Raw genomic sequence first — 24,085 nt, 5'->3', positions numbered from 1 at the left:
AGTTGGGGTGCAGGGACGGTGGGCACAGCCGCTAGGCGGTGGGCATGAGAGTTAACCTCCTTCCTATCCAAGCTGTGAGAGACAGTCACTTCTCCGTCCCTTTGATTGACACGGCAGCATCGTGGGAGTGCGGCGCGCGGCTGCGGCTGGGTGCGCGCGCGCCCGGCAGGCGGGTAGGTGCGTGCGCGCGCGCGCACATGCACGCACACGGGGCCGAGCCCGCAGTGTTGTTAGGGGCGAGCCGGGCCAGGTCGGGCCGGGTGGCGGAGGCTGTTACTCTGGGTTTTTGGCGATGGGGTCGGTGCTGACAGAGTCTGTGTGGGGCTGGTCCATATTCTCCCTGGTTTTGCTGGTAGGCCAAAAGGCCCTGTGTGAGAGGCGGCCTGTCTGAATTAATTAACCAAGTCTATGTATGTCTGTCTGTAGGTACTTCAGGCCTGGGGCTCTGGCGCATTCTCTAATAATATAAAGGCCAAATTCAGGTGGACACCAGGAGTGAGTGTGGGCAGGGCCTGAGTAGGACTAAACATTCACTAACCTGAAAATTGTGTGTGATCACATCCCAATTTACATTAAAATAATGTAATAAAGTAATTCAATATTGTATGGTAAAAATGATTTGTACTTAAATTTACCAGAAATGTTGAAGCTTGTTTCCTCCGCCCCCTTTTCTCTTTCCACAACTTGCTGAGCATTTTCTGTATTTTTTAACAATATGCTCCAGATTGGCTCTTGACCCTTGCACTTCACACTTTTTGTCTTGGTAATTTTTCTGCCAGCTGCAAAATCAAAACGCTGACCTTCACTCCTGGCTGGCCCTGTTCTAACAGAGAATGGTAGATGTTTGGTTAGGCAAGGGTTATTGAAACACTGCACGCAGGTGGCGTTTAAGATACAGGTCAGTTGGGATCGAACTTGGTTGCTGGGACAGGTTCAATGGGCTGCATAGCCTTGTACTCTTCAGATTAGCTGCAGCAAGGCATTAAATTAATGGCTTGGATGTTTCCGAGAAATATTATTCAGGATTGGTATGAGCCAAAGAAAGAAAGAAATAGATGAAAAGAAGTTTGGCATTTATATAGCAATTTGCATGACAAGATATCCCAAAGTGCTGTATGGCCAATTAAGTACTTTAGAAGCATAGTCACTTTTAATGTAGGAAAGGTGGGACACAAAACTCCAACAAACAGTGTTAGAATGACCAAATAATCTGTTATTGCTGTAAAGCATTGTCCAGGACACCAAGAAAAATGATTTGAATTAGTGTTGTGGGACCTATTACATTCACTTGGTACAGCCCATGAGGTTTAATGTTTTATCTAAAAGGCGACACCTCCCACAGTGCCCTGTATGTCACTGGGGTGTCAACCTTTATTTTTCTGCACAAGAGATTTGAGTGGGACTTGACTGAGAAATGAGAGTGTTACAAACTGAGATAAAGTTGTCACAAAAATGGAGGTGGTGAGGTTGCAGTTCAAAGAAATAATCCAGACCTTGGGTTCTGAATGGCTGCAAACTCGTCTGCTGATGTTGTGGCCAAATGAATTTGGGATGGCATGGTGGTTAGCACTGCTGCCTTGCAGCCCAGGAACCCGGGTTCAATTCCAGCTTTGGGTCAGTGTGGAGTTTGCCCGTTCTTCCCATATTTGTGTGGGTTTCCCCCGAGTGCTCCGGTTTCCTCCCACAGTTCAAAGATATGCAGGATAAGTGGATTGGCCATGTTAAATTGCTCCTTAGTCTCCAAAGATGGAGATAGTATGGGGGAGTGGGCTTAAGTGGGTTTTCTATCAGTGGGTCGTTGCAGACTTGGTTGGCTGAATGGTCTCCTGCACTGTAGGGATTCTAGGGATTAATCATTTTTATATTATCCTGGTCAGAGTTCCACCCTGGTGTGGATAATTTTATGTTGAAAATGCTGTAACTGTTTTATTGTAATTGCTTTCACTGTGTTTATTTTTGGTGACAACTATCTTTGGGAAAAGGCAACAAAAAAAACGGCGACTATCTTTGGGAAATGGGTTTTGTTTCCTCCTTTGACTTCGCAATTGAAAATAGTACCACTTCAATGAGAGCGTATCGCACAGCTTGTTGTTTACATAATATGATGAATTACAAATGTTTCAAAAGGCTTTTACTCCTGAAACAAGTGCTTGGTAAAGTGGGCAAAGTGTGCTTCTTTAAAATCTAGCCTGGCTGTCTGGAAATGTCTCTTTTGTACACTGGTGGCTTCTAGTTGTAGTAATAATTTCAAGCTTGAATTGAGGCAGAGAGAATGTTTGATGGGGCTTGCGCCATGTGATCCAGTTTCCACCAAATACTTTTTTGAAATGGTCAAAAACTTCTTTTGTTCTGTCCTACGCTGTGTTGTGGGTGTTTTCCATCTGAATTGACGTATATTTCTAGATGCTGTCATGGTGCTTGAATATAAATAATGCTGTTCTATAAAGGTGAAATACAATTATCGTAAAGCAAGTAAATGAAGTAGTGCTTAATAACCTCATGCATGCCACCAGTGTTCATGGATCTACTATGCTCGCTGAAGTTTCGAAGAATGAGAGGCAATCTAATTGAGATTTTGAAGTTCGGAGGGAGCTTTACAAAGGTAGTCATGAGAGATTGTTTCTCCTGGTTGCTGAGTCTAGAACATGGTCTCAGGATAAGAGGTTGACCATTTCGGACTGAGGCATTGCGAAGTTACTTCACTCAGGAAGACAAATAGAAAATGCTGGTAAACTCAGCAGGTCTGACAACATCTCTGGAGAGATCAGAGTTAATGCTTTGAGTCCAATGTAACTCTGAAGAAGAGTCATACAGACTGATTGAGGGCATATAGCCTGCCGCTGAAAGACGTCCACTGCTATGTTAATTGTGTTTCTCTCTCCACAGATGCTGCCAGAACTGTTGAGTTTTTCCAGCATTTTCTGCTTTTTAAAATATTTCCATGTTCTCTATTCAAGAGATCTGTGGATGCTCAGTCACTGAGCGGCACGGTGGCACAGTGGCTAGCACTGCTGCCCCACAGCGCCAGGGATCCGGGTTCAATTGCAACCTTGGGTGACTTTCTCTGTGGAGTTTGCACGTTCTCCCTGTAACAGTGTGGGTTTACTCCGGATGCTCCGGTTTCCTCCCACAGTCTAAAGATGTGCAGGCTAAGTGGATCGGCTATGATAAATTGCCCCTTTGTGTCCAAAAAGCTTAGGTGGGGTTACGGGGATAGGGATAGAGAACATGCAGAGTTGGTGCAGACTCGATGGCCTGAATGGCCGCCTTCTGCACTGTAGAGTTTCTATGAGTATATTTAAGACTGAAGTCAATAGATTTTAGGGGCACAGGTAATTGAGGGAAATGGAGATTTAGCAGGCAAATAGAATTGAGGTCAAAGATGAGCCAAGGTTGTATTGAGTGGTGGAGCAGGCTTTTGGGGTCCTCGGTGCATCTTATATTTAAGGTTTCTCTGCATGGATTTTGCTGTGAAAATTTGTTTATAGCCATTGTGACTTTATTGCACACTCTAAAAGTTTGATGCCTTGTAAGGTTAGCTGAGGCTGTACAGGTGTCACGTAACAAAAGGGTTATTTTAATAAATATTCCAGTACCGCATTATTATTCATAAATCAGCTTTTACTATTAGCAGAATCTTGCCTTAATCTGGTACTCACATGTTGGTTTCTGGTTGGGATCACAGTATTGCAATGATCAGGAGTGGGAAATCTGTATTTTTAATTCCCAACCTCGGGACATTGAGGCCGGGTGCAGCCACCCCCAGCACTGCAGCCAAATGAGACCAATTTTCGTCGTGCAAATTTGGAGTTACACCTTGGACCTTTTGGGATTGCGTGGCTCACTAAATTGCTGTGAGGATCTGCTAAGCTTGTGCAAAGCTCAAAGATTCCAACTGATTCCAACTGCTTTCATCTTGGATCATGTTGAGCTTTTCTTTTGGCACTATGTATGAGGATTTGAAATATTCTTGTGGTGTTGTCACATGCGAATGGCGCGAGGAAATGATCATGCTATAGCTTTGATTCTGGATTAACAGCCCAGAGGTTGGGGAGTTCAATTCCCACAATGGCAAATTGCAAAATTGAATTCAGTTGTGAGCTCGAACCAGAAAAATTAGGATTGAAGCTGTCAAATTGTTTCACGTATCCAACTAATCCTTTCATTTAGAAAGGATGTGAAGACATTAGAGAGAGTCAAAGATTTATTGCATTTAATGAAGCACTGCATAAATATTCCTGATCCAGGTAATGAAAGGTACTCAACAGACCAGTCTGCTGATAATTGCCGACCAAATCTTGGACCAGCTAGATCTTATCAATATAGTGCAGCTTGAAACCATGATGACTGAACAGGGTGGATTACGTGGCCAACACGGTGCTCCTGTAATGATCTTGTAGTTTCTGGCTGAGGAGGGAGATCTGGCTTATTGCTCAGATAGCAGTGGACGTCTTTCAGCGGCAGGCTATGCCCTCAATCAAGAAAGGGGTATCTCCCCGGTTACCAAACTTTTCCCAGGAGCTGTATATAATTGTCCCACAGAACATCCCATGGAGCTTCGTGGTCAGCGCATGCACTGCTGGAACTTCTTTTTGGGAGGGCTGTTTGAGAGCTGCAAATTTTGTTGTGTCTCGAGCTTTCCACTGTCACTTCAGCCCTCCACAGGGTTTTGCGGGCTCCCTTGCAGAATCACAATCACCCTGATGTTTTCTTTCTGTGAAGCCCAATGAGCTGCTTCCATATTCTCTGCCTCAGTGACTTGAATGCTGAGTTTGTATTCCAAGTCCCCAAAATGTTAGAGTTGCCACATCACAAATGTGTCTCTGGGCCTGATAACTGCAGTGTGTCCTCCTTTGTGTACTGGCTGCAGGACAGGATCTTTGGAAGAGAGACTCTAGCCTCTTGGAATCATACAGTACAGAAGAGGCCCTTAGGCCCATTAAGCCTGCACCGACAAAACAATTACTCTAATCGACACTAATCCCACATCCCAGCACTTAGCCCATAGCGTTGAATGTTATGACATTTCAAGTGCTCATCCAAGTACCTTTTAAAGATTGTGAGGTTTCCTCCCAGGCAGTGAATTCCCTTCCAGATTCCAACCACCCTATGGGTGAAAAAAACCTTTCCTCGAATCCTGTCTATACCTCCTACCTTTCACCTTAACATTATGCTCCCTTGTTATTGATCCGTCAACTAAGGAGAACAGCTGCTTTCTATCCACCCTGTCCTTGCTCCTCAAAATCTTATACATCTCAGTCAGGTCCCTCTTAACCTTCTCTGCTCCAAACAAAACAACCCAAGCTTATCCAGCCATGATAGCTAATCATAGCTAAAGTGTTCTAATCCTAGGCAGTATCCTTGTGACTCCTCTGCACCTTCTCTTGTGCAATTGCTATCCTCCTATCGTGCAGTGACCAGAACTAGAATCCTTCTGCTCCGCAAAAGAGACTTGCACACTTCCCTCAAGGAAAAGTCTCCCGTTTCCTTCAGTGGTGATCATTTTGGGCAAAGCTCACAATATTGTGAGGTGGATAGAGCAGTTAAAGGCGCACCAATAATCTGTGAGGGAATGGTGACTGAGTGGCAGGCATTGGGAATGATGTTTAGTGCTGTAGACAACACCCACCCAATAATGAGGTAAGGAAGATGGCCTTTCCAAACGTTCTCGAGGCTGCAGCCGTGGCTGAAGCATATCCAATCTCCGCTATAGCTTTGGTAAATTGTTCTTCACATCATTTTTCCAGGTTAAAAATTGAAATGAAGCCTTAGGTGGCAGGAGCAGGGGCCACTCTTACAGGCCCCAAACTGGGGCTGCACGCTGCTCTCTGTCACGGTGTGAAGTCCGACATACAATTGCTTTTTGTCTCCAGTTGAACTGTTTTATGAGTGCTGGTGGAAAATGCAGTAATAATCCAGCAGGGAGTTGTAAAGTGTTTTGTGGTGGTGGAAAGGCCATTCCCTTAATTAGATAGTAACAATGGCCCACCACCTTCTTCAACCATCCCAGTATTTGACAAGGAAAGTTGCAGTTTTTGAAGCATAATTTCCCTTTACTTTGAAAAGTGGGTATATACAGGGAGGTACATTTGTCTGATTTCCCAAGGAAGAGTGACATTGTGAGCAAGGTGGAGAGTGATGAGGGTACAAATAGGTAATAATAAAGACCGAGCAGTTCTTCTAGAAGGAGGGAATGTCTTAATTCACCCCGGCAGATGAAACAGTATGGATAATACACAGCCTCTCTGTCCTGGACAGTAAGTTTAACAGCAAACAATCCGTTTCCTTTCCTCCCAAAGAGATAATCCCTCACCGAGAAAGCATAGTCCAAATATTGAATGTGCACTATCTTACCTTGGTTTACTTCCGATTGCTGTCTTTACTCTTCTTCTCCAGGTCTTTTTCTTCTGTGATTGCTTTTTTGTTATCTTCAAGTTAGCTGTAGTTCTTCTACTTCTTGTCCTCCTCAGGACAACTCCTTATTCTGCCTGGGTTTCCTGCTTGCCCATCAACTCTTGCCTAGCTGGTGTTGAGGCTGGGAGGAGGAGGGGCGGGGAGTGCCACACATATCTAATCTGGCTGATACATGACTGCAATCCCCCCCCCCCCCCCCCCCCGTCTTAACTCTTTGCACCCTTCTAAGTGGTCTAGCAAATAACTCAGTTATACAAACAATCACTATGAAATAGAAGGCCCAGCATTAGAAAGCCTTTTGGGGACTGTTGCCTTTTTTTTACCTACTGTAAATATGGCAGTGAGTGAGGTTGCCCTTCTTCCTTTGGATATCAATATTCTATTGCTCTGAGTCGGCAGGTATGAAATGATACCGCCACAAGGTTCAACCGGCTATCGATCAAAGAGCCAAATACCAGTTAGTTAATTCAAGATCAAGGGTACTTTATTTGCACACACAATTAATCATGCAACATAAACACTACTAGTTAAACTACACCTATCGACTATGACAACCTGTACTTAACTTCAGGCGCCCGTCTTAGGTCAGAGGAACAGTGGCGTTGTTCGGATCTGTATCCATTGGGTCTGTAGACGTAACTGCTGCTGAGCTAAGCTCATATGTCTGGTAGCGGGCGTTGAACTTGAACTTGCTTCTGGTGGTGCTGCAATTGGAGGTGGATGTTGCCGGAGCGCCAGGTCCAACAGAGGCCGAACACATGGTGGTCTCTCTCTTTATCCTTGGGGGTTTTTTGTGCTCTTTTGGGCGGTCCTTCAGTTTGGACCCCACTAATTGGGTAACTCCTGATCACTGTGTTCGATTCGAACCAATAAAGGGGCGGGTGCCTTGATGACTGGGCATGTCCCAAGCAGTCATTGACCCTGTTGTTTACGCTTCCTGAGTACAGGGAGTGGCACCGAAATGGCTGGGGTTGTATTGGTAGCTCAAGTATCAGTCCTTTGTCTGACAGAGATGGGCCATCAAATGCTAATCGGTTGGGGGTTTCGATACCATATGGATTTCTCACTCGCAAATATACATTCACGCTCTGAGCCTGCCTGAATCTCGCATTGTCCATTTTTCCCGCTATGCTTTGCGACCTACCCTGTTCCTGGTTTTAAGTGGCCATCCCAGACGGTAGTTTTTAAGATAAAGATAGATAGTTTTTTGAAGAATAAAGGGATTAAGGATTATGGTTTTCGGGTTGGGCGGAGCTGGGTCCACAAAAGATCAGCCATGATCTCATTGAATGGTGGAGCATGCTTGAGGGGCCAGATGGCCTACTCCTGCTCCTAGTTCTTATGTTCTCGGACAACTAAGGACGGGCAATGAACGTTCCCTTGTTTTAGGTACAAGGATGATACCAGTAAGTTGGTTCCTCTTTAAAGTTGCCAAAACATCTTCCTCCAATGCCTATAATCCATTGTCCATCTCTATGGGACAGGCCTCACCTGTTTCTATTCCCATCTGTCATAATCATAAAATCCCTAAAGGCTTGCCCTTTAACCCCTCTTATTTCTTGTATACGTACTTGGTGATATAATCTAAAACATGTTAGTTTTCAACATGTACAGTAACAACAACTAACAGTGCTTCACTACCATCATCCCACTTGACTATCTCTAATTTGTCATGCTCTTTGACATCCTGTATCAAATGCACAAAAAAATTTTCAATTAAATATTTAGAATGCAGCAGTGCCAAAATTGACCAATCCTCATCCGTGAATTTTGTTCCATGCCCTTGGAATTCTTCCCTCTTCAATCTGAGGGGAAACCAGATTTCTTGTGGCCTACTTCCACCTGAGAATTATTGCCTGTCTCCTCCCCTGCGTTAGCTTATCTGTTACTGGAACTCTCATCTTGCTTTTGTTATCTCTAGAATTGACAGTATCATCAGTTATAAATATAAAGCTTAGATTATGTTTTGGGGCAGTCTTTTTAATGTATGGTAAAATGGAGGAATGAAGAGAGTTGTGACCTGTTCTGAATGCTGCCATATCACAAGCTTAGCTGCTTTGGTTGTTGAAGGTTAAAGGTGGCTCCACTTTGTTTTGCTGGGCAGAAGGTGCAAGATGTTCACATCCTGTGAATAATGGCAAGAGCATTTGTGCTGACTTTGGGTAGACTGTCAGTCTCCCAAGTCTCAAGGGGAGGTGTTATATTTTGCAAAGTTGCAAAGAAATTACAAAGAGGTGCTAGAATTATGCAGTAATAATGGGGGTCTTCAATTATCCCATATGTAAACTAGGATAGGAATAGTTCAAAGGAACAAGAGGGCTGAGAGTTCCTGGAACATAGTCACGATAATTAAAGCAATGGTATATTTCCAGTCCAATGAGTGGGCAGCTGCTGTTAGAGCTGGTTCTGGAGAATGAATTTACCAAAGTGGATCAAATATCAGTGGGAGAGCATTTAGGATATATTGACCATTGTATCGTATGATTTAGGTTGACCATGGAAATGGATTAGGAAGAGTCCAGAGCAGGGATAGTTAATTGGAGAAAGCCAATTTTGATGGGATAAGGACGCTTCTGAGTCGGAATCAAATGTTGACAGAAAAGATGGTTGCTGAACAATGGGCCACAGTCAAAGAAAAGGTATTGCATTCAAGGTACACTTCCTTGAAGGGGCAAGATAGGAAATATAAATCCAGAGTGCCATGACCCAATAGATAAAGGTGAAGATGAAAAGGAGGAACGACAGATGTCAGGTAGAAAATAAAATGGAAAATTGGGCTAAATATAGAAGGACCTGATGGGGAGTGAAGAACCTAATCAGAAAAGTAAGGAGAGAGCATGAAAAGAGACTGGCAGCTAACATAATACTGGCAATTTTCAATTCCTCTCTGACCACAGGAGAGGTGCCAGACGACTGGAGAATAGCGAATGTGATACCATTATTCAAGAAGGGAGGAAGGAATAAACCAGGAAACTACAGGCGAGTCGGTCTAACCTAAGTGGTGGGGAAATTATTGGAAGCAATTTTGAAAGACCAAATTAATCTGCATTTGGCGAGGCAGGGATTAATCAAGAACAGTCGGCATAGTTTGTTAAGGGGAGGTCATGTCTGACCCAACTTGATTGAATTTTTTGAAGAGGTGACTGGTGTATAGATATGGAACATGCGTTTGATGTAGTCTATTTGGATTCGGCAAGGCTTTTGGAGTCCATGGGATCCAGAGAAATTTGGCAAATTAAATCCAGAATTGACTGAGGGGCAGGAAGCAGAGGATGATGGTTCGAGGGTTGATTTTCTGACTGAAATTTGTGTCCAGTGGGGAGACCTGCAGGGATTAGTGTTGAGGCCCTTGCTGTTTGTGATTTATACACATGATTTAGACTTTAATTGGGTTGATCAGTAAGTATGGAAATTGGTGGGTTGTAAATAGTGAGGAGGGTAGCCTTTGATTACGGAAGAATATAGAAGGACTGGTCAAATGAGCTGATCAGTGGCAAATGGAATTCAATCTGGGCAAGTGTGAGGTGATGCACTTGGACAGGACAAACAAGGCAAGAGGGAATACATGATGAATGGCAGGACTCTGGGAAGCACTGAGGATCAGAGGGACTTTGGTGTGCATGTACACCAGTCCCTTAAAGTAGCAGAGCAATTGAATATCGTGGTTAAGAAGACCTATGTTATACTTTCCTTTATTAGCCAAGGCATAGAGTTTAAGAGCAGGGAGGTTATGCTGGCACTGTATAAAACATTGGTTAGGCCACATCTAGAGTATTGTGCAGTTCTGTAATCCACATTATAGGAGGGATGTAATTGGCTGAGATGTATCCAAGGAAACTGAGGGAAGTGAAAATAGAGTTTGCAGAGGTACTAGTGATAATCTTCCAGTTTTCCTTAGACACAGAAGTGGTGCCAAAGGACTGTAGAAATGCGAATGTTATACCCTTGTTCAGAAAGAGGTGCAAAGATAAAGCCGGCAACTACAGTCAAGTCAGTTTGACTTCAGTAGCAGGGAAACTTCTGGAAATAGTTGGGACAAAATCAATAGTCAAGTAGACAATTGCAGGATAATTAATGAAAGCCAGCCTGGATTCATTAAGGGAAAATCATGTTTAACTAATTTACTGGAGTTTTTTTGAGGAGATAGCAGGGAAGATTGATGAGGCGAAAACTTGGTGTAGTGTACATGGATTTTCAAAAGGCATTTGATGCAATGCCACACAACAGACTTGTGACCAGAATTCTAGCTCATGGTATAAAAAGGTACCATAGGCACTTAGATAAGAAATGGGCTGAGTGTCAGGGAACAGAGAGCAGTGATAAATGGTTGTTTTTCAGATTGGAGGAAGGCTTGCAGTGGAGTTCCCTAGGGGTCAGTGTTGGGACTCTTTCTGATGTATGTTAATGACCTGGAGTTACTGTGGTGTTCAGGGCATGATTTCAAAATTTACAGATGATATGAAGGTTGGAAATAGTTGTCAACTGTGTGCATAGCCTTGAACTTTAAAAAGAACATGGACATGTTGATGGATTGGGCAGACAATTGGAAGATAAAGTTCAATGCAGGAAAATACATGGTGATTCATCTTGGCAGGAAGAATATGGAGAGAATATAAAATAAAGGGGAGAAACTCTAAACAAGATTTAGGAACAAAGGGACCTCGGTGCATGTGTAGATAGGTCATTGAGAGAGTGGTTAATAAAGCGTATAATATTTGAGGCTTTATGAATGGAGCATCGAATACAAGAGTAAGGAGGTCATGTTGAACTGGTATAAGATACTAGTTAGGCCTCAGCTGGAGGACTGCATCCATTCTTGAGGAATGACATGAAGAAGGCAGTGCAGATTCACAAGACAGTTTCAGAGTTAAAGAACTGTAGCCATGAGAATAAATTGGAGAGGTTGGGCCTGTTTTTCTTGGAGAAAAGAAGAGAAGATTGAGAATACTTGATAGAGATTCATACCCTGAGGGGTATGGACAGGAGAAACAGTTCCCTCTCAAGAGAGCATCAAGAATTAAAGGGCACAGATTCAAAATTATTGGCAAAAAAAAGTAAAAATGACTGGAGGAAATGTCTTTCACCCAGAGGGCAGTTGGAGTCTGGAATGAACTTACTGAAAGGGTGGTGGAGGGAGGTTCGACTGGAGTATTACAAAGGGAATTTTATTTCTATCTGAATAGAAAGAATGTGCAAGACTATGGGAATAAGGCAGGGGAGTGGCACTAGGTGGAATGTTATTCCAGAGAACCAGTGCAAACTTCATGGGCCGAATCGCTGCCTCCTGCATTGTAAGGAATCTATATGATTTTGTCAATTTAATCCTGAGGTTGAATAGAGCTGGTGGGTTGAGACAATAGCTGATCAGCCTTTCTGTGATTGACATTACCATGGAGATGGGCTTTGCAAGGCCAACAGCCCTAGAAAGCCACTGTAAATCATCTTACAGGATTTTCTTAAGGTATTCCTGAAGCTCAAAGGCAAGAATCTTGAGAGTGAGAGAGTACACAGAGAGATAAGCAGTCAGTCTGTTGTTCACCAAGCAGAATGCGGGTGGAAGTTTGTGCTCCGATTGAAGGGGCCAAACTCATGAGAGTTTAAATGTGGCTGGACGATAATCTTTATTAGTGTCACAAGTAGGCTTACATTAACAGTGCAATGAGGTTACTGTGAAAAGCCCCTAGTCGCCACATTCTAGGCGCCTGTTTGGGTACACAGAGGCAGAATTCAGAATGTCCAATTCACAGAACAAGCACGTCTTTCGAGACTTGTGGGAGGAAACTGGAGCACCCGGAGGACACCCACGCAGTCACGGGGGAAACATGCGGACTCCGCACAGATTTGTCTAGCTTTGGTTGGACGGAAGAGTTTCCAAGGTCTCCTTCATTGAAAGTCAGTTTGGGATTAGGAGTTATCAGGCTGGAGAAGGAAAATCGAAGCAGGCATTTGTGAGCTGAAAGTTGCTTTGGACTGGTTTCTGGAGAATGAGAAGTAAAATGAAGCGAAAAGGCTCCAGTTCCATGTCCTCAAATAGGCACAGTTTCCAGTGTAATCCTCACTTTGCGCCATTGATGGCATGGCTTTAATTTGCCTTGACCCCTCTGGAAATCCCTCCTAACTTTTCATCCTCCTTTTAAAACCTATCCAAAATAACTCTTTGAAATATAACTTCTTATTGACCATACCGATATCTTGATTTTGCTCCCTCTTCCTTCTCTGTGAAGCATATTGGAATATTTTGTGTGTTAAAGATACTGGGCACGATTCACTGAAAAATGGCTATATCCGGAATGGTTTGGCAAGATGTTTTTCGGCAGCTGTAGTGCCAAATTTGATGCCATTATTTAGTGATACTGTCGTTTTTTTGAAGTTTCTCCCCGCTGAGGCTAGACTTAGGCTCACTGGGGAGCTGAGCTGGCTAGCAGGACTACAGATCAGTCTGCCATTTTGAGCAGCTGCCTCAATCTCTTAAACCCCCCCCCCTTTCAGGACCCCCGAACCTTTCTTTGGCCCCACCCTTTCATGAGCATGGCTCTGCACCCTGGCAGTGTCAACCTGGTAGGTTGGCACTGCCATTCTGCTACCCCAGGAATGCCCCTTGCACCCTGAGGGGAAAAAAAGAGCCGTTAATCTGGACAAAGGAAAAATAGTAATTTTAACGAGATTCAACGTTTTGAGTCCTTTGAGTCTGTTAGAACTGAAGGGAATAGATAATGTTAGATATTAAAGTATGAATATAATTAGACTGGCAAAATAACGATGAGAGAAGAAGTAAAAGAGGTATGAAGGAATAGATCGAGTTATTGGATTGAATGACAAAAATAATGAGGAAAAATAAAGCAGGAAATGCATTTACAAAATGGACTTACACTAACACTGCAATGAAGTTACTGTGCAAAGCCCCTAGTCACCACATTCTGGCGCCTGTTTGGGTACACAGAAGGAGAATTCAGAATGTCCAAATAACCCAACAGCACATCTTTTGGGACTTGTGGGAGGAAACCGGAGAACCCGGAGGAAACCCACGTGGACGGGGAGAACGTGTAGACTTCACACAGACAGTGACCCAAGCCGGCATTCAAAACTGGGACTCTGGAGCTGTGAAGCAACAGTGCTACCCATGGGAGGAGCTAGAGATTTTTATTGCAGTATTTCAGTCACCAGAGTATAAATTGTACTCTTCCTAACTCCACTGTGACTTGTGCTCATGATGCTGAACCATTGCAAGTACAGTTGAAAGATTTGTACTACAATACCACTTTCTATAAAATATAGTTTTTTACTTGAGATAAGGATCTAGTTATTAGAGTTTTCTTTTGAGAATTCAAATGTGCACACATCATAAATGTTTTAAACACACAGCAAATACCAATGGCCTAATTAGTCAGAAAACAGTTTCTAGCTACACTAGATTTAATCTGCAATGATATATTGCGCATCATTAAACCTTTTGTTTTTATCTTGGTTTATACCACACACTGGTGCACTGAACAATAATGGGTTTACTTTTCTCTGGAGTACTCTAAAAATATATTCCATAAGCTTCCTTAGATTGTTAATTCAGGTGTACGTTTGACACTTGTCTTTACTAAACTAAGCGTGTGTCTCATCTGTATCTGACATGATTCCTTGGGCCTGCTGCTATCCCTTCTGCACCTGTCCACTATTCCTGTGTGTGTGGAAAGAGGTAGTGAGTATTCCAGCCTGTGTGTATCCGTGTGCATAGAGGTTGGGGGGGGGGGGGAGAGGGGTAGTGGTGTGAGTGTTGCTGGGGGGGGTGGCTGGTGTGCGTGCGTGGCTGGTGTGCGTGTGTGTCTCGGTGGGGGTGATGTGCGTGCAAATCTCGGTGGGGGGTGCTGTGCGTGCAAATCTCGGTGAGGGGTGGTGTGCGTGCGAATCTCGGTGGGGGGGGGTGGTGTGCATACCTGTCTTGGTGTGGAGTGGTGGCGTGCGAATCTCAGTGGGGGGGGGCCTGTGTGTGTGCATGTCTCAGTGGGGGGCTGTGTGCGTGCGTGTCTGTCTCGGTGGGGGCTGTGTGCGTCTGTGTCTTGGTGGGGGGCTGTGTGCGTCTCTCGGTGGGGGGTGGTGTGCGTGTGTGTCTCGGTGGGTGGTGGTGTGCGTGCGTGTCTCGGTGGTGGTGTGCGTGCCTGTCTCGGTGGTGGTGTGCGTGCGTGTCTCGGTGGGGGTTGGTGTGCGTGCGTGTCTGGGTGGTGGGTGGTGTGCGTGCAAATCTCAGTGGGGGGGAGGCTGTGTGTGTCTCGATGGTGGGCTGTGTCCGCGTGTGTCTTGGTGGGAGGCTGTGTGCGTGTCTCAGTGGGGAGTGGTGTGCGCGCGCATGTCACAGTGGTGTGCGCGCATGTCTCGTTGGGGGGTAGTGAGTGCGCGTGTCTCGGTGGGGGGTGGTGTGTGTGTGAATCTCGGTGGTGAGGTGCTGTGCTTGCATGTCTCGGTGAGGTGTGGTGTGTGTGCATGTCTCGGTGTCTCGTTGTGTGGTGCGCGCGTGTCTCGTTGTGTGGTGCGCGCGTGTCTCATTGTGGTGCGCGCGTGTCTCGGTGTGGTGTGCGCGCGTGTCTCGGTATGGTGTGCGTGCGTGTCTCGGTGTGGTGTGCGCACGTGTCTCGGTGTGGTGTGCGCGCGTGTCTCGGTGTGGTATGCGCGCGTATCTCGGTGTGGTGTGCGCGCGTGTCTCGGTGTGGTGTGCGCGCGTGTCTCGGTGTGTGCGCGTGTGTCTCGGTGTGTGCGCGCGCGTGTCTCGGTGTGGTGTGCGCGCGTGTCTCGGTGTGGTGTGCGCGCGTGTCTCGGTGTGGTATGCGCGCGTATCTCGGTGTGGTGTGCGCGCGTGTCTCGGTGTGGTGTGCGCGCGTGTCTCGGTGTGGTGTGCGCGCGTGTCTCGGTGTGGTGTGCGCGCGTGTCTCGGTGTGGTGTGCGCGCGTGTCTCGGTGTGGTGTGCGCGCGTGTCTCGGTGTGGTGTGCGCGCGTGTCTCAGTGTGGTGTGCGCGCGTGTCTCGGTGTGCTGTGCGCGCGTGTCTCGGTGTGGTGTGCGCGCGTGTCTCGGTGTGGTGTGCGCGCGTGTCTCGGTGTGGTGTGCGCGCGCGTCTCGGTGTGGTGTGCGCGCGCGTGTCTCGGTGTGGTGTGCGCGCGCGTGTCTCGGTGTGGTGTGCGCGCGCGCGTGTCTCGGTGTGGTGTGCGCGCGCGCGTGTCTCGGTGTGGTGTGCGCGCGCGCGTGTCTCGGTGTGGTGTGCGCGCGCATCTCGGTGTGGTGTGCACGCGCGTGTCTCGGTGTGGCGAGCGCGCGCGTGTCTCGGTGTGGCGAGCGCGCGCGTGTCTCGGTGGGGCGGTGAGGCGCGCGCGCCTCGGTGTGGCGGTGAGGCGCGCGCGCCTCGGTGTGGCGGTGAGGCGCGCGCGCGCGCCTCGGTGTGGCGGTGAGGCGCGCGCGCGCCTCGGTGTGGCGGTGAGGCGCGCGCGCCTCGGTGTGGCGGTGAGGCGCGCGCGCCTCGGTGTGGCGGTGAGGCGCGCCTCGGTGTGGCGGTGAGGCGCGCCTCGGTGTGGCGGTGAGGCGCGCGCGCCTCGGTGTGGCGGTGAGGCGCGCGCGCCTCGGTGTGGCGGTGAGGCGCGCGCGCCTCGGTGTGGCGGTGAGGCGCGCGCGCCTCGGTGTGGCGGTGAGGCGCGCGCGCCTCGGTGTGGCGGTGAGGCGCGCGCGCCTCGGTGTGGCGGTGAGGCGCGCGCGCCTCGGTGTGGCGGTGAGGCGCGCGCGCGCCTCGGTGTGGCGGTGAGGCGCGCGCGCCTCGGTGTGGCGGTGAGGCGCGCGCGCCTCGGTGTGGCGGTGAGGCGCGCGCGCCTCGGTGTGGCGGTGAGGCGCGCGCGCCTCGGTGTGGCGGTGAGGCGCGCGCGCCTCGGTGTGGCGGTGAGGCGCGCGCGCCTCGGTGTGGCGGTGAGGCGCGCGCGCCTCGGTGTGGCGGTGAGGCGCATCTCGGTGAGGGGTGGTGTGCGTGCGAATCTCAGTGGGAGGGTGGTGTGCGTGCGAATCTCAGTGGGAGGGTGGTGTGCGTGCGTGTCTCGGTGAGGGGTGGTGTGCGTGCGTGTCTCGGTGAGGGGTGGTGTGCGTGCGAATCTCAGTGGGAGGGTGGTGTGCGTGCGTGTCTAGGTGAGGGGTGGTGTGCGTGCGTGTCTAGGTGAGGGGTGGTGTGCGTGCGTGTCTAGGTGAGGGGTGGTGTGCGTGCGTGTCTAGGTGAGGGGTGGTGTGCGTGCGTGTCTAGGTGAGGGGTGGTGTGCGTGCGTGTCTAGGTGAGGGGTGGTGTGCGTGCGTGTCTTGGTAAGGAGTGGTGTTTGTGCGAATCTCAGTGAGGGGGGTCTGTGTGCGTGCGTGTCTGTCTCAGTGTGGGGCTGTGTACGTGCGTGTCTCGGCGGGGGGTCGTGTGCGTCCGTGTCTCGGTGGGGAGTCGTGTGCACGTGTGCGTCGATGATCTGATATATGCGTGTGCGTGTCGGGCTGTGCACACGCAGCAGCCCTCGTGGCTAATATTTCCTGCCTCTTCTGTTTGTATGTCCTGATTTCCAACGTAAGAGTATTTTTGGTTATAATGTCTTGTGACTTGATATAAGAGTGATCTCTGATGCTTCATATAGACGTTATACATTGTTTTAACCAGTCGTCCTCTCTATTATTAATCTAAGGCGTTGATGGATGAGGGCAGAGGTAGTGTTTTGTGCATTGTGCATTGGGAAATTGCGAGATTTCCCAATAGTAGCATCCTTTGCATTGAACAGAGAGCAAAGAAAAATCTCTTTCCACTGTGAATCGGATCTCCAACCGAGTGCAAGATCGGGTTGAAATTGATGACACATGGAAGAGAAACTGTGTTGCCAGCTGCAGAGTTCATGTTTGTATTTTTTAATGTAAGCCCGACTCATGGACGTGTGGTGATAATTTAAAGATCACAGGGGAAACTGTTTTCAACCTATACTGCCTTCAATCTACAACCAAAATCACTGCAATTTCAGTCATTCTACTTTATAATTCAGCTGAACCTTGTGTGTGTTCACTCAAACTGAGCTTCAGGTTATTGTTGACTCCTCTGAAGCTTTGAGAAAAAGGCCCTTTCACAATCCACTCAGAAAACTAAGATCATCTTTCAACCACCTCATCACAAAACACCTTCCATCATCTATTGAGATCGGTGCCGAGACCCTGGAAAATGTGGACCATTTTCCACACCTTGTAAGCCTCTTCTCGACAAGGCAGCTATAGAATCATAAAATCCCAACAGCGCAGATTGGCTCTTTCAGTCTGCATCCACCCTCAAACAGCACCCTACCTATGCCCACTCTCCCACCCCAAATCCGTAACTCTGTAACCTGCACACCTTTGGACACTAAGGGGTAACTTAGCATGGCCAAACCACCTAACCTGCGCATCTTTGGACTGTTAGAGGCAACCTGAGCACCCGGAAGAAACTTACACAGATACTGGAGAACATGCAAACTCAGGACAGCACGGTGGCACAGTGGTTAACATTGCTGCCTACGGCACTGAGGACCCGGGTTCAAATCCCAGCCCTGGGTCATTGTCCGTGTGGAGTTTACACATTCTCCCCGTGTCTGCGTGGGTTTCACCCCCACAAGATGTGCAGGTTAGGTGGATTGGCCCCGCTAAATTGCCCCTTAATTGGAAAAATAATTGGGTACTCTAAATTTAAAAAAAAAAGAAAAAAAAGAACATGAAAACTCCACATACACAGTCACCCAAGACCGTAATTGAACCCGGGTCCCTGGCGTTGTGAGGCAGCAGTGCTAACCACTGTGCCACCATGATGAAATTCAGTACGAAGTCTTACAACACCAGGTTAAAGTCCAACAGGTTTGTTTCAATGTCACTAGCTTTCGGAGCGCTGCTCCTTCCTCAGGTGAATGGGCACCTGAGGAAGGAGCAGCGCTCCGAAAGCTAGTGACATCGAAACAAACCTGTTGGACTTTAACCTGGTGTTGTAAGACTTTGTACTGTGCTCACCTCAGTCCGACGCCGGCATCTCCACATCATGATGAAATTCATCATCACCTCCAATGTGTCAGATTAGCTTTTGGCTAACTGAGGAAAATAGCATTTGAGGACAGGTATCTCAGACCCGAGACTGAGGTCATGGTTTACTGGGCAGCTGGTAACCCTGGACTGCTATATGCTTCGGAGACTTTGACAACCTACAGCATGTACCTAGAAGCACCATCAGCATTCTCCCTTATCTCCTCGCCCCTCTCTAATTAGCATTAACCCTCCACTCCCTTCGCCCTCCTATTATTACCCAGCTCCCAACCAAGTGCAGCTATATGTGGTAGTGAATTCCAAATTCTTTCTACTCTTTTGGAAATTAATGTTCTTTTTTTTCATATAAATTTAGAGTATCCTATTTTATTTTTTTTCCAATTTGGGGGAATTTAGAGTGACCAAATCACCTACCCTGCGCATCTTTGGGTTGTGGGGGTGAGACCCAGGCAAACACCAGGAGAATGTGTAAAAACTCCACATGGACAGTGACCAGGTGCCGGGATTGAAGCCGTGTCCTCAACACCGTGGAAATAATGTTTTTCTGAATTTTCTCTTTAATTTCTTGGGGACTGTCTTATGTTATTCAACACAAGAGAAAGCATTCTCTTTGTATCCATTCTACCAAAATCTTTCATAATTTCAGTCTTTTTTCAAGAGAAAATAAATGCAGCCTATTCATGTATTCCTGATAGTTATGTCCACGCAGTTTGGGTATCATCCTTGTAAATCTATTTTTGCACTCTTCCTATATCCTTTTTCGAATATGGCATCCCGAACATTAGTTCAAGTGTGGTCGAATCGAGGTTTGATATAAGTTTAGCATAACCTCTCTACTTTTGAATTGCACCTCTTTAGAAATGAAACTATAGTGCTCTGTTTGTGTTTGCTATACAGTCCCTATAGTGCAGAAGTAAGCCATTCAGTTTATTGAGTCTGCACTGACCCTCTGAAAGAGGCTCATCCACCCTATTCCCATAACCCAATAACCCGACCTAACCTTTTGGACACTAAGCGGCAATTTAAAGTGGCTAATCCACCTAATCTGCACATCTTTGGACTGTGGGAGGAAACCGGAGCACCCGGAGGGAACCCATGCAAACACGGGGAGAAAGTGCAAACTACAGTCATCCAGGCTAGAATTGACCCCACGTCCCTGATGCTATTAGGCAGCAGTGCTAACCAATGTGCACCTTATTTACCCTATTGACTTGCGCCACAACTTTTGGTGATTTGTGTATTTATACTCCCATACCATTTTGCTCCTCATACCATTTTGCTCCTCTACTCCTTATTAATTAATTTTCCAAGTATTATGGGTCTACCAAATTTTCTTAATTCCATATATTACCTCACAATTATGTTGAAATTAATTTTCTTTGTTATCCATTCATAGATTGTGGGTGTTGCTGGCAAGGCCAACATTTATTACCCACCCCTAATTGCCCAGGTATCTGCTGCCCTTGTCCTTCTAAATGCTAGCGATTTGTGGGTTTGGAAGGTGCTGTTGAAGGACCCTTTGTGTGCTCCTGAGTGCATCTTGAAGATGATGTGCACTACTGTCACTGCATCAGTGATGGAGGGAGTTAATGTTTGTAGAAGGGATACCAATCATTTGGCTGCTTTGTCCTGGTGATAGTGTTTTTGAACCAAGCAAGGGGAGAGAGACCCTGATTGGCGTCTTATAGATTGTGGACAGGCTTTGGGAGTCAGGAGGTGAGTTACTCGCCCCAGGATTCCTAGCCTCTGACCTGCTCTTGTAGCCACAGTAGTTATATGGTCAGTCAAGGTTTTGATCAAATGATTTCCCTCAGGATGTTGATAGTGGGGGATTCAGTGATGATAATGTCATTGAATGTCAAGGGGTGATGATTAGATACTCTCTTGTTGGAGATGGCTGAGATGATTGACCTTCAACAACCACAACCATCTTCCTTTGTGCCAGGTATGACTCCAGCCAGTGGAGAGATTTCCACCGACTCCCATTGACTCCGATTTTGCTGGGCTCCTTGACAAATGCTGCCTAATGTCAAAGGCAGTCGCTCTCTCCTCGCCTCTGTGTTTGAACCAAGGTTATAATAAAGTCAGGGTCTGAGTAGCCTGGCAGAACCCAAACTGAGCATCAGTGAGCAGGTTGTTGCTAAGAAAATGGTGCTGTATAGTCCAGTTGATGACCCTTTCCATTACTTTACTGATGATCGAAAATAAACCGATGGGGTGATAATTACCCCAGTGGATTTGTCCTGCTTTTTGTGTTCAGGAAATACTTGGGCATTTTCCACGTTGCCGGGTAGATGCGAATGTTTTAGCTGTACTGGAACAGTTGGCCGGGGTTGGCTAGTTCTGGAGCAGAAATCCTCAGTACTATTGCCGGAATATTGTCAGGACCCCATCGTCTTTGCAGAATTGAGTCCTTTCAGCGATTTCTTGCTGTCATGTGGAGTGAATCGAATTGGCTGAAGACTGGCATCTGTGGTGCTTAACACTTCCTGGAGGAAGTCATTGATGAAGCAGCTGAAGGTGGTCCGGCTGAGGATACTACCCTGAGGAACTCTTGCAGTGATGTCCTGAAACTGAGCTGATTGACCTCCAACAACCACATATATCTTCCTTTGTACTCGGTATGATTCCAACCAGTTGAGTTTTCTCCCAGATTCCCATTGACTCCAGTATTGCTATGGCCTCTTGACACAATACTTGGTCAAATGCTACCTTGGTGTCAAGAACAGTCATTCTCACCTCATAGAATCATAGAATCCTAACAGTGCAGAGTCCGCACCGACCCTTCAAAAGACAACCCCACCCAACCTTTTGACACTAAAGGGGCAATTTATCATGGCCAATCCACTTAACCCGCGCATCTTTGGACTGTGGGAGGAAACTGGAGCACCTGGAGGAATGTGCAAACTCCACACAATCACCTGAGGTTGGACTCGAACCCACGTCCCTGGCTCTGTGAGGCAGCAGTGCTTAACCACTGTACCCGTGTGCTGCTCCAATGGGGTTCAGCTCTTTTGTCTGTTTAAACCAAGGCTGGTGTCGGGAGCTGAGTGACCCTGACGGAACCCAAACTGAGTGTCAGTGAGCAGGTTATTGGTAAGCAAGTTCTGCTGGATAGCACTGTTGATGACTCCTCCCGTCACTTTACTGATGATATAGTGTGGATGGATGGGGCAGTAATTGGCCAGGTTGTATTTGTCCTTTTTGTGTACAGGATAGATCTGGGCAATTTTGCACATTTTCAGATCGATCACAGAATTGTTATAGCGCAGAAGGAGACCATTTCGCCCATCGTGTCGACACCGGCTCTCCAAATGAGCATTCATACTTAGTGCCATTCCCCCCTCACGCCTGCACATTGTTTGTACTCAAAGAATCATCTAATGTCCTCTTGAATGCCTTGATTGAACCTGCTTCCACCCCACTTCCGACTGTGCATTCCAGATGCGAACCACTTGTTGGTTAAAAAAAAATATCCAGTTTATCTTTTTCTTCCTGGAAGTTGTGGATTTGTTGATATGACAATTTCAGTGTCTGATTAATTATGGCAACTGATCTTTATCAATTGATCTACAACAGACCTATAAATAAAGTAAGTAAAAAACCCACTGGTTGGAGAGTTTTGGGAATCACAGGTCCAGAATCATCTTTTCCCTCTCAAACATGCTACATTTATTACATTTCATGACCAAGATTACTCATGAAGTGTATTTTGAAATGTTAATTTCTTAAAGAACTATCTAATTTGTTGGAATTCATTAACACTAACTGTTTCCATTACCTCCCTGGGAGTTTTTATTTCCACAGATTGACCCTTTTCTCACTGCAATATTGTTTTCACAGATTATTATGTCATTTACTCACCAACCCCTCCTGTCAACCCTTAGTACTCCACCCTTAAGCGGTTGAGTCCTCTGGTTTTATTGTTCTGCAGAAGGTGAAATAGCTTGTCATGGTTTACAATATCTAGTCCCTTTAAAATCGTATAAACAGCAGTCATATCATGCGTGATTAGCACTGCTGACTCACTCGGAGTGAATCAAATTGACTGAAGACTGGTAACTGTGATGCTGGACCTCCGGAGGAGGCAGAGACGGATCATCCACTCGGTACTTCTGACTGATGATTGTTGCAAATGCTTCAGCCTTGTCTTTTGCACTACCTAACTATTCACTGCACTACATCATTGCACTATCTCCAAATCCCTTGATGCCATTAGTCTTCAGAAATCTATCGATTTCTTTCTTGAATATGCTAATTTTTGAATATGCTCAATGTTTGAGCTTCCATAGTTCCCTGTGGTAGAAAATCCCCAAAACTTACCCATCCTCTGAGTGAAGGAATACCTCCTCATCTCAGTCTTAAATGGCCTAGCCATTTATGTCGCTTGGTTTGAGACTGACCTAATCTTTTTATTATTGTCACAAGTAGGCAATATCCAGTTATTGACTGGAAAAGATATAGTTCGAGTACAATAGATGGGTCGTTTTTTGTACAGTGTGTGCAGGAGGGTTTCCTGAAACAATATGTTGACAGGCCAACAAGAGGCGAGGCCACGTTGGATTTGGTTTTGGGTAATGAACCAGGCCAGGTGTTGGATTTGGAGGTAGGAGAGCACTTTGGGGACAGTGACCACAATTCGGTGACGTTTACGTTAATGATGGAAAGGGATAAGTATACACCGCAGGGCAAGAGTTATAGCTGGGGGAAGGGCAATTATGATGCCATTAGACGTGACTTGGGGGGGATAAGGTGGAGAAGTAGGCTGCAAGTGTTGGGCACACTGGATAAGTGGGGCTTGTTCAAGGATCAGCTACTGCGTGTTCTTGATAAGTATGTACCGGTCAGACAGGGAGGAAGGCGTCGAGCGAGGGAACCGTGGTTTACCAAGGAAGTGGAATCTCTTGTTAAGAGGAAGAAGGAGGCCTATGTGAAGATGAAGTGTGAAGTTTCGGTTGGGGCGATGGATAGTTACAAGGTAGCGAGGAAGGATCTAAAGAGAGAGCTAAGACGAGCAAGGAGGGGACATGAGAAGTATTTGGCAGGAAGGATCAAGGAAAACCCAAAAGCTTTCTATAGGTATGTCAGGAATAAGCGAATGACTAGGGAAAGAGTAGGACCAGTCAAGGACAGGGATGGGAAATTGTGTGTGGAGTCTGAAGAGATAGGCGAGATACTAAATGAATATTTTTCGTCAGTATTCACTCAGGAAAAAGATAATGTTGTGGAGGAGAATGCTGAGACCCAGGCTAATAGAATAGATGGCATTGAGGTACGTAGGGAAGAGGTGTTGGCAATTCTGGACAGGCTGAAAATAGATAAGTCCCCGGGACCTGATGGGATTTATCCTAGGATTCTATGGGAGGCCAGGGAAGAGATTGCTGGACCTTTGGCTTTGATTTTTATGTCATCATTGGCTACAGGAATAGTGCCAGAGGACTGGAGGACAGCAAATGTGGTCCCTTTGTTCAAAAAGGGGAGCAGAGACAACCCCGGCAACTATAGACCGGTGAGCCTCACGTCTATAGTGGGTAAAGTCTTGGAGGGGATTATAAGAGACAAGATTTATAATCATCTAGATAGGAATAATATGATCAGGGATAGTCAGCATGGCTTTGTGAAGGGTAGGTCATG

At 46.6% G+C, this 24,085-nt stretch overlaps 1 protein-coding gene across 2 annotated transcripts in view; it reads left to right on the top strand.

Moving 5' to 3' along the window:
• Nucleotides 1-219: 219 nt before the first annotated feature.
• The window catches only part of LOC140410350 (lysosomal cobalamin transport escort protein LMBD1-like), a 250,202-nt gene continuing 226,336 nt past the window's right edge, over nt 220-24,085 (top strand). For both annotated transcript variants that reach the window (XM_072498366.1, XM_072498365.1), the window contains exon 1: nt 220-352. In XM_072498366.1, the coding sequence (XP_072354467.1) occupies nt 293-352 (60 nt within the window). In that variant the 5' untranslated portion in view covers nt 220-292. The remainder of the gene's footprint in view (nt 353-24,085) is intronic.

This window comes from Scyliorhinus torazame, chromosome 4 (assembly GCF_047496885.1).
Source record: "Scyliorhinus torazame isolate Kashiwa2021f chromosome 4, sScyTor2.1, whole genome shotgun sequence".
In the NCBI taxonomy this organism is placed as follows: domain Eukaryota; kingdom Metazoa; phylum Chordata; class Chondrichthyes; order Carcharhiniformes; family Scyliorhinidae; genus Scyliorhinus; species Scyliorhinus torazame.
The sequence above is the reverse complement of the archived record's forward strand: the minus strand, read 5'-3'. Positions and strand labels throughout refer to the sequence as shown.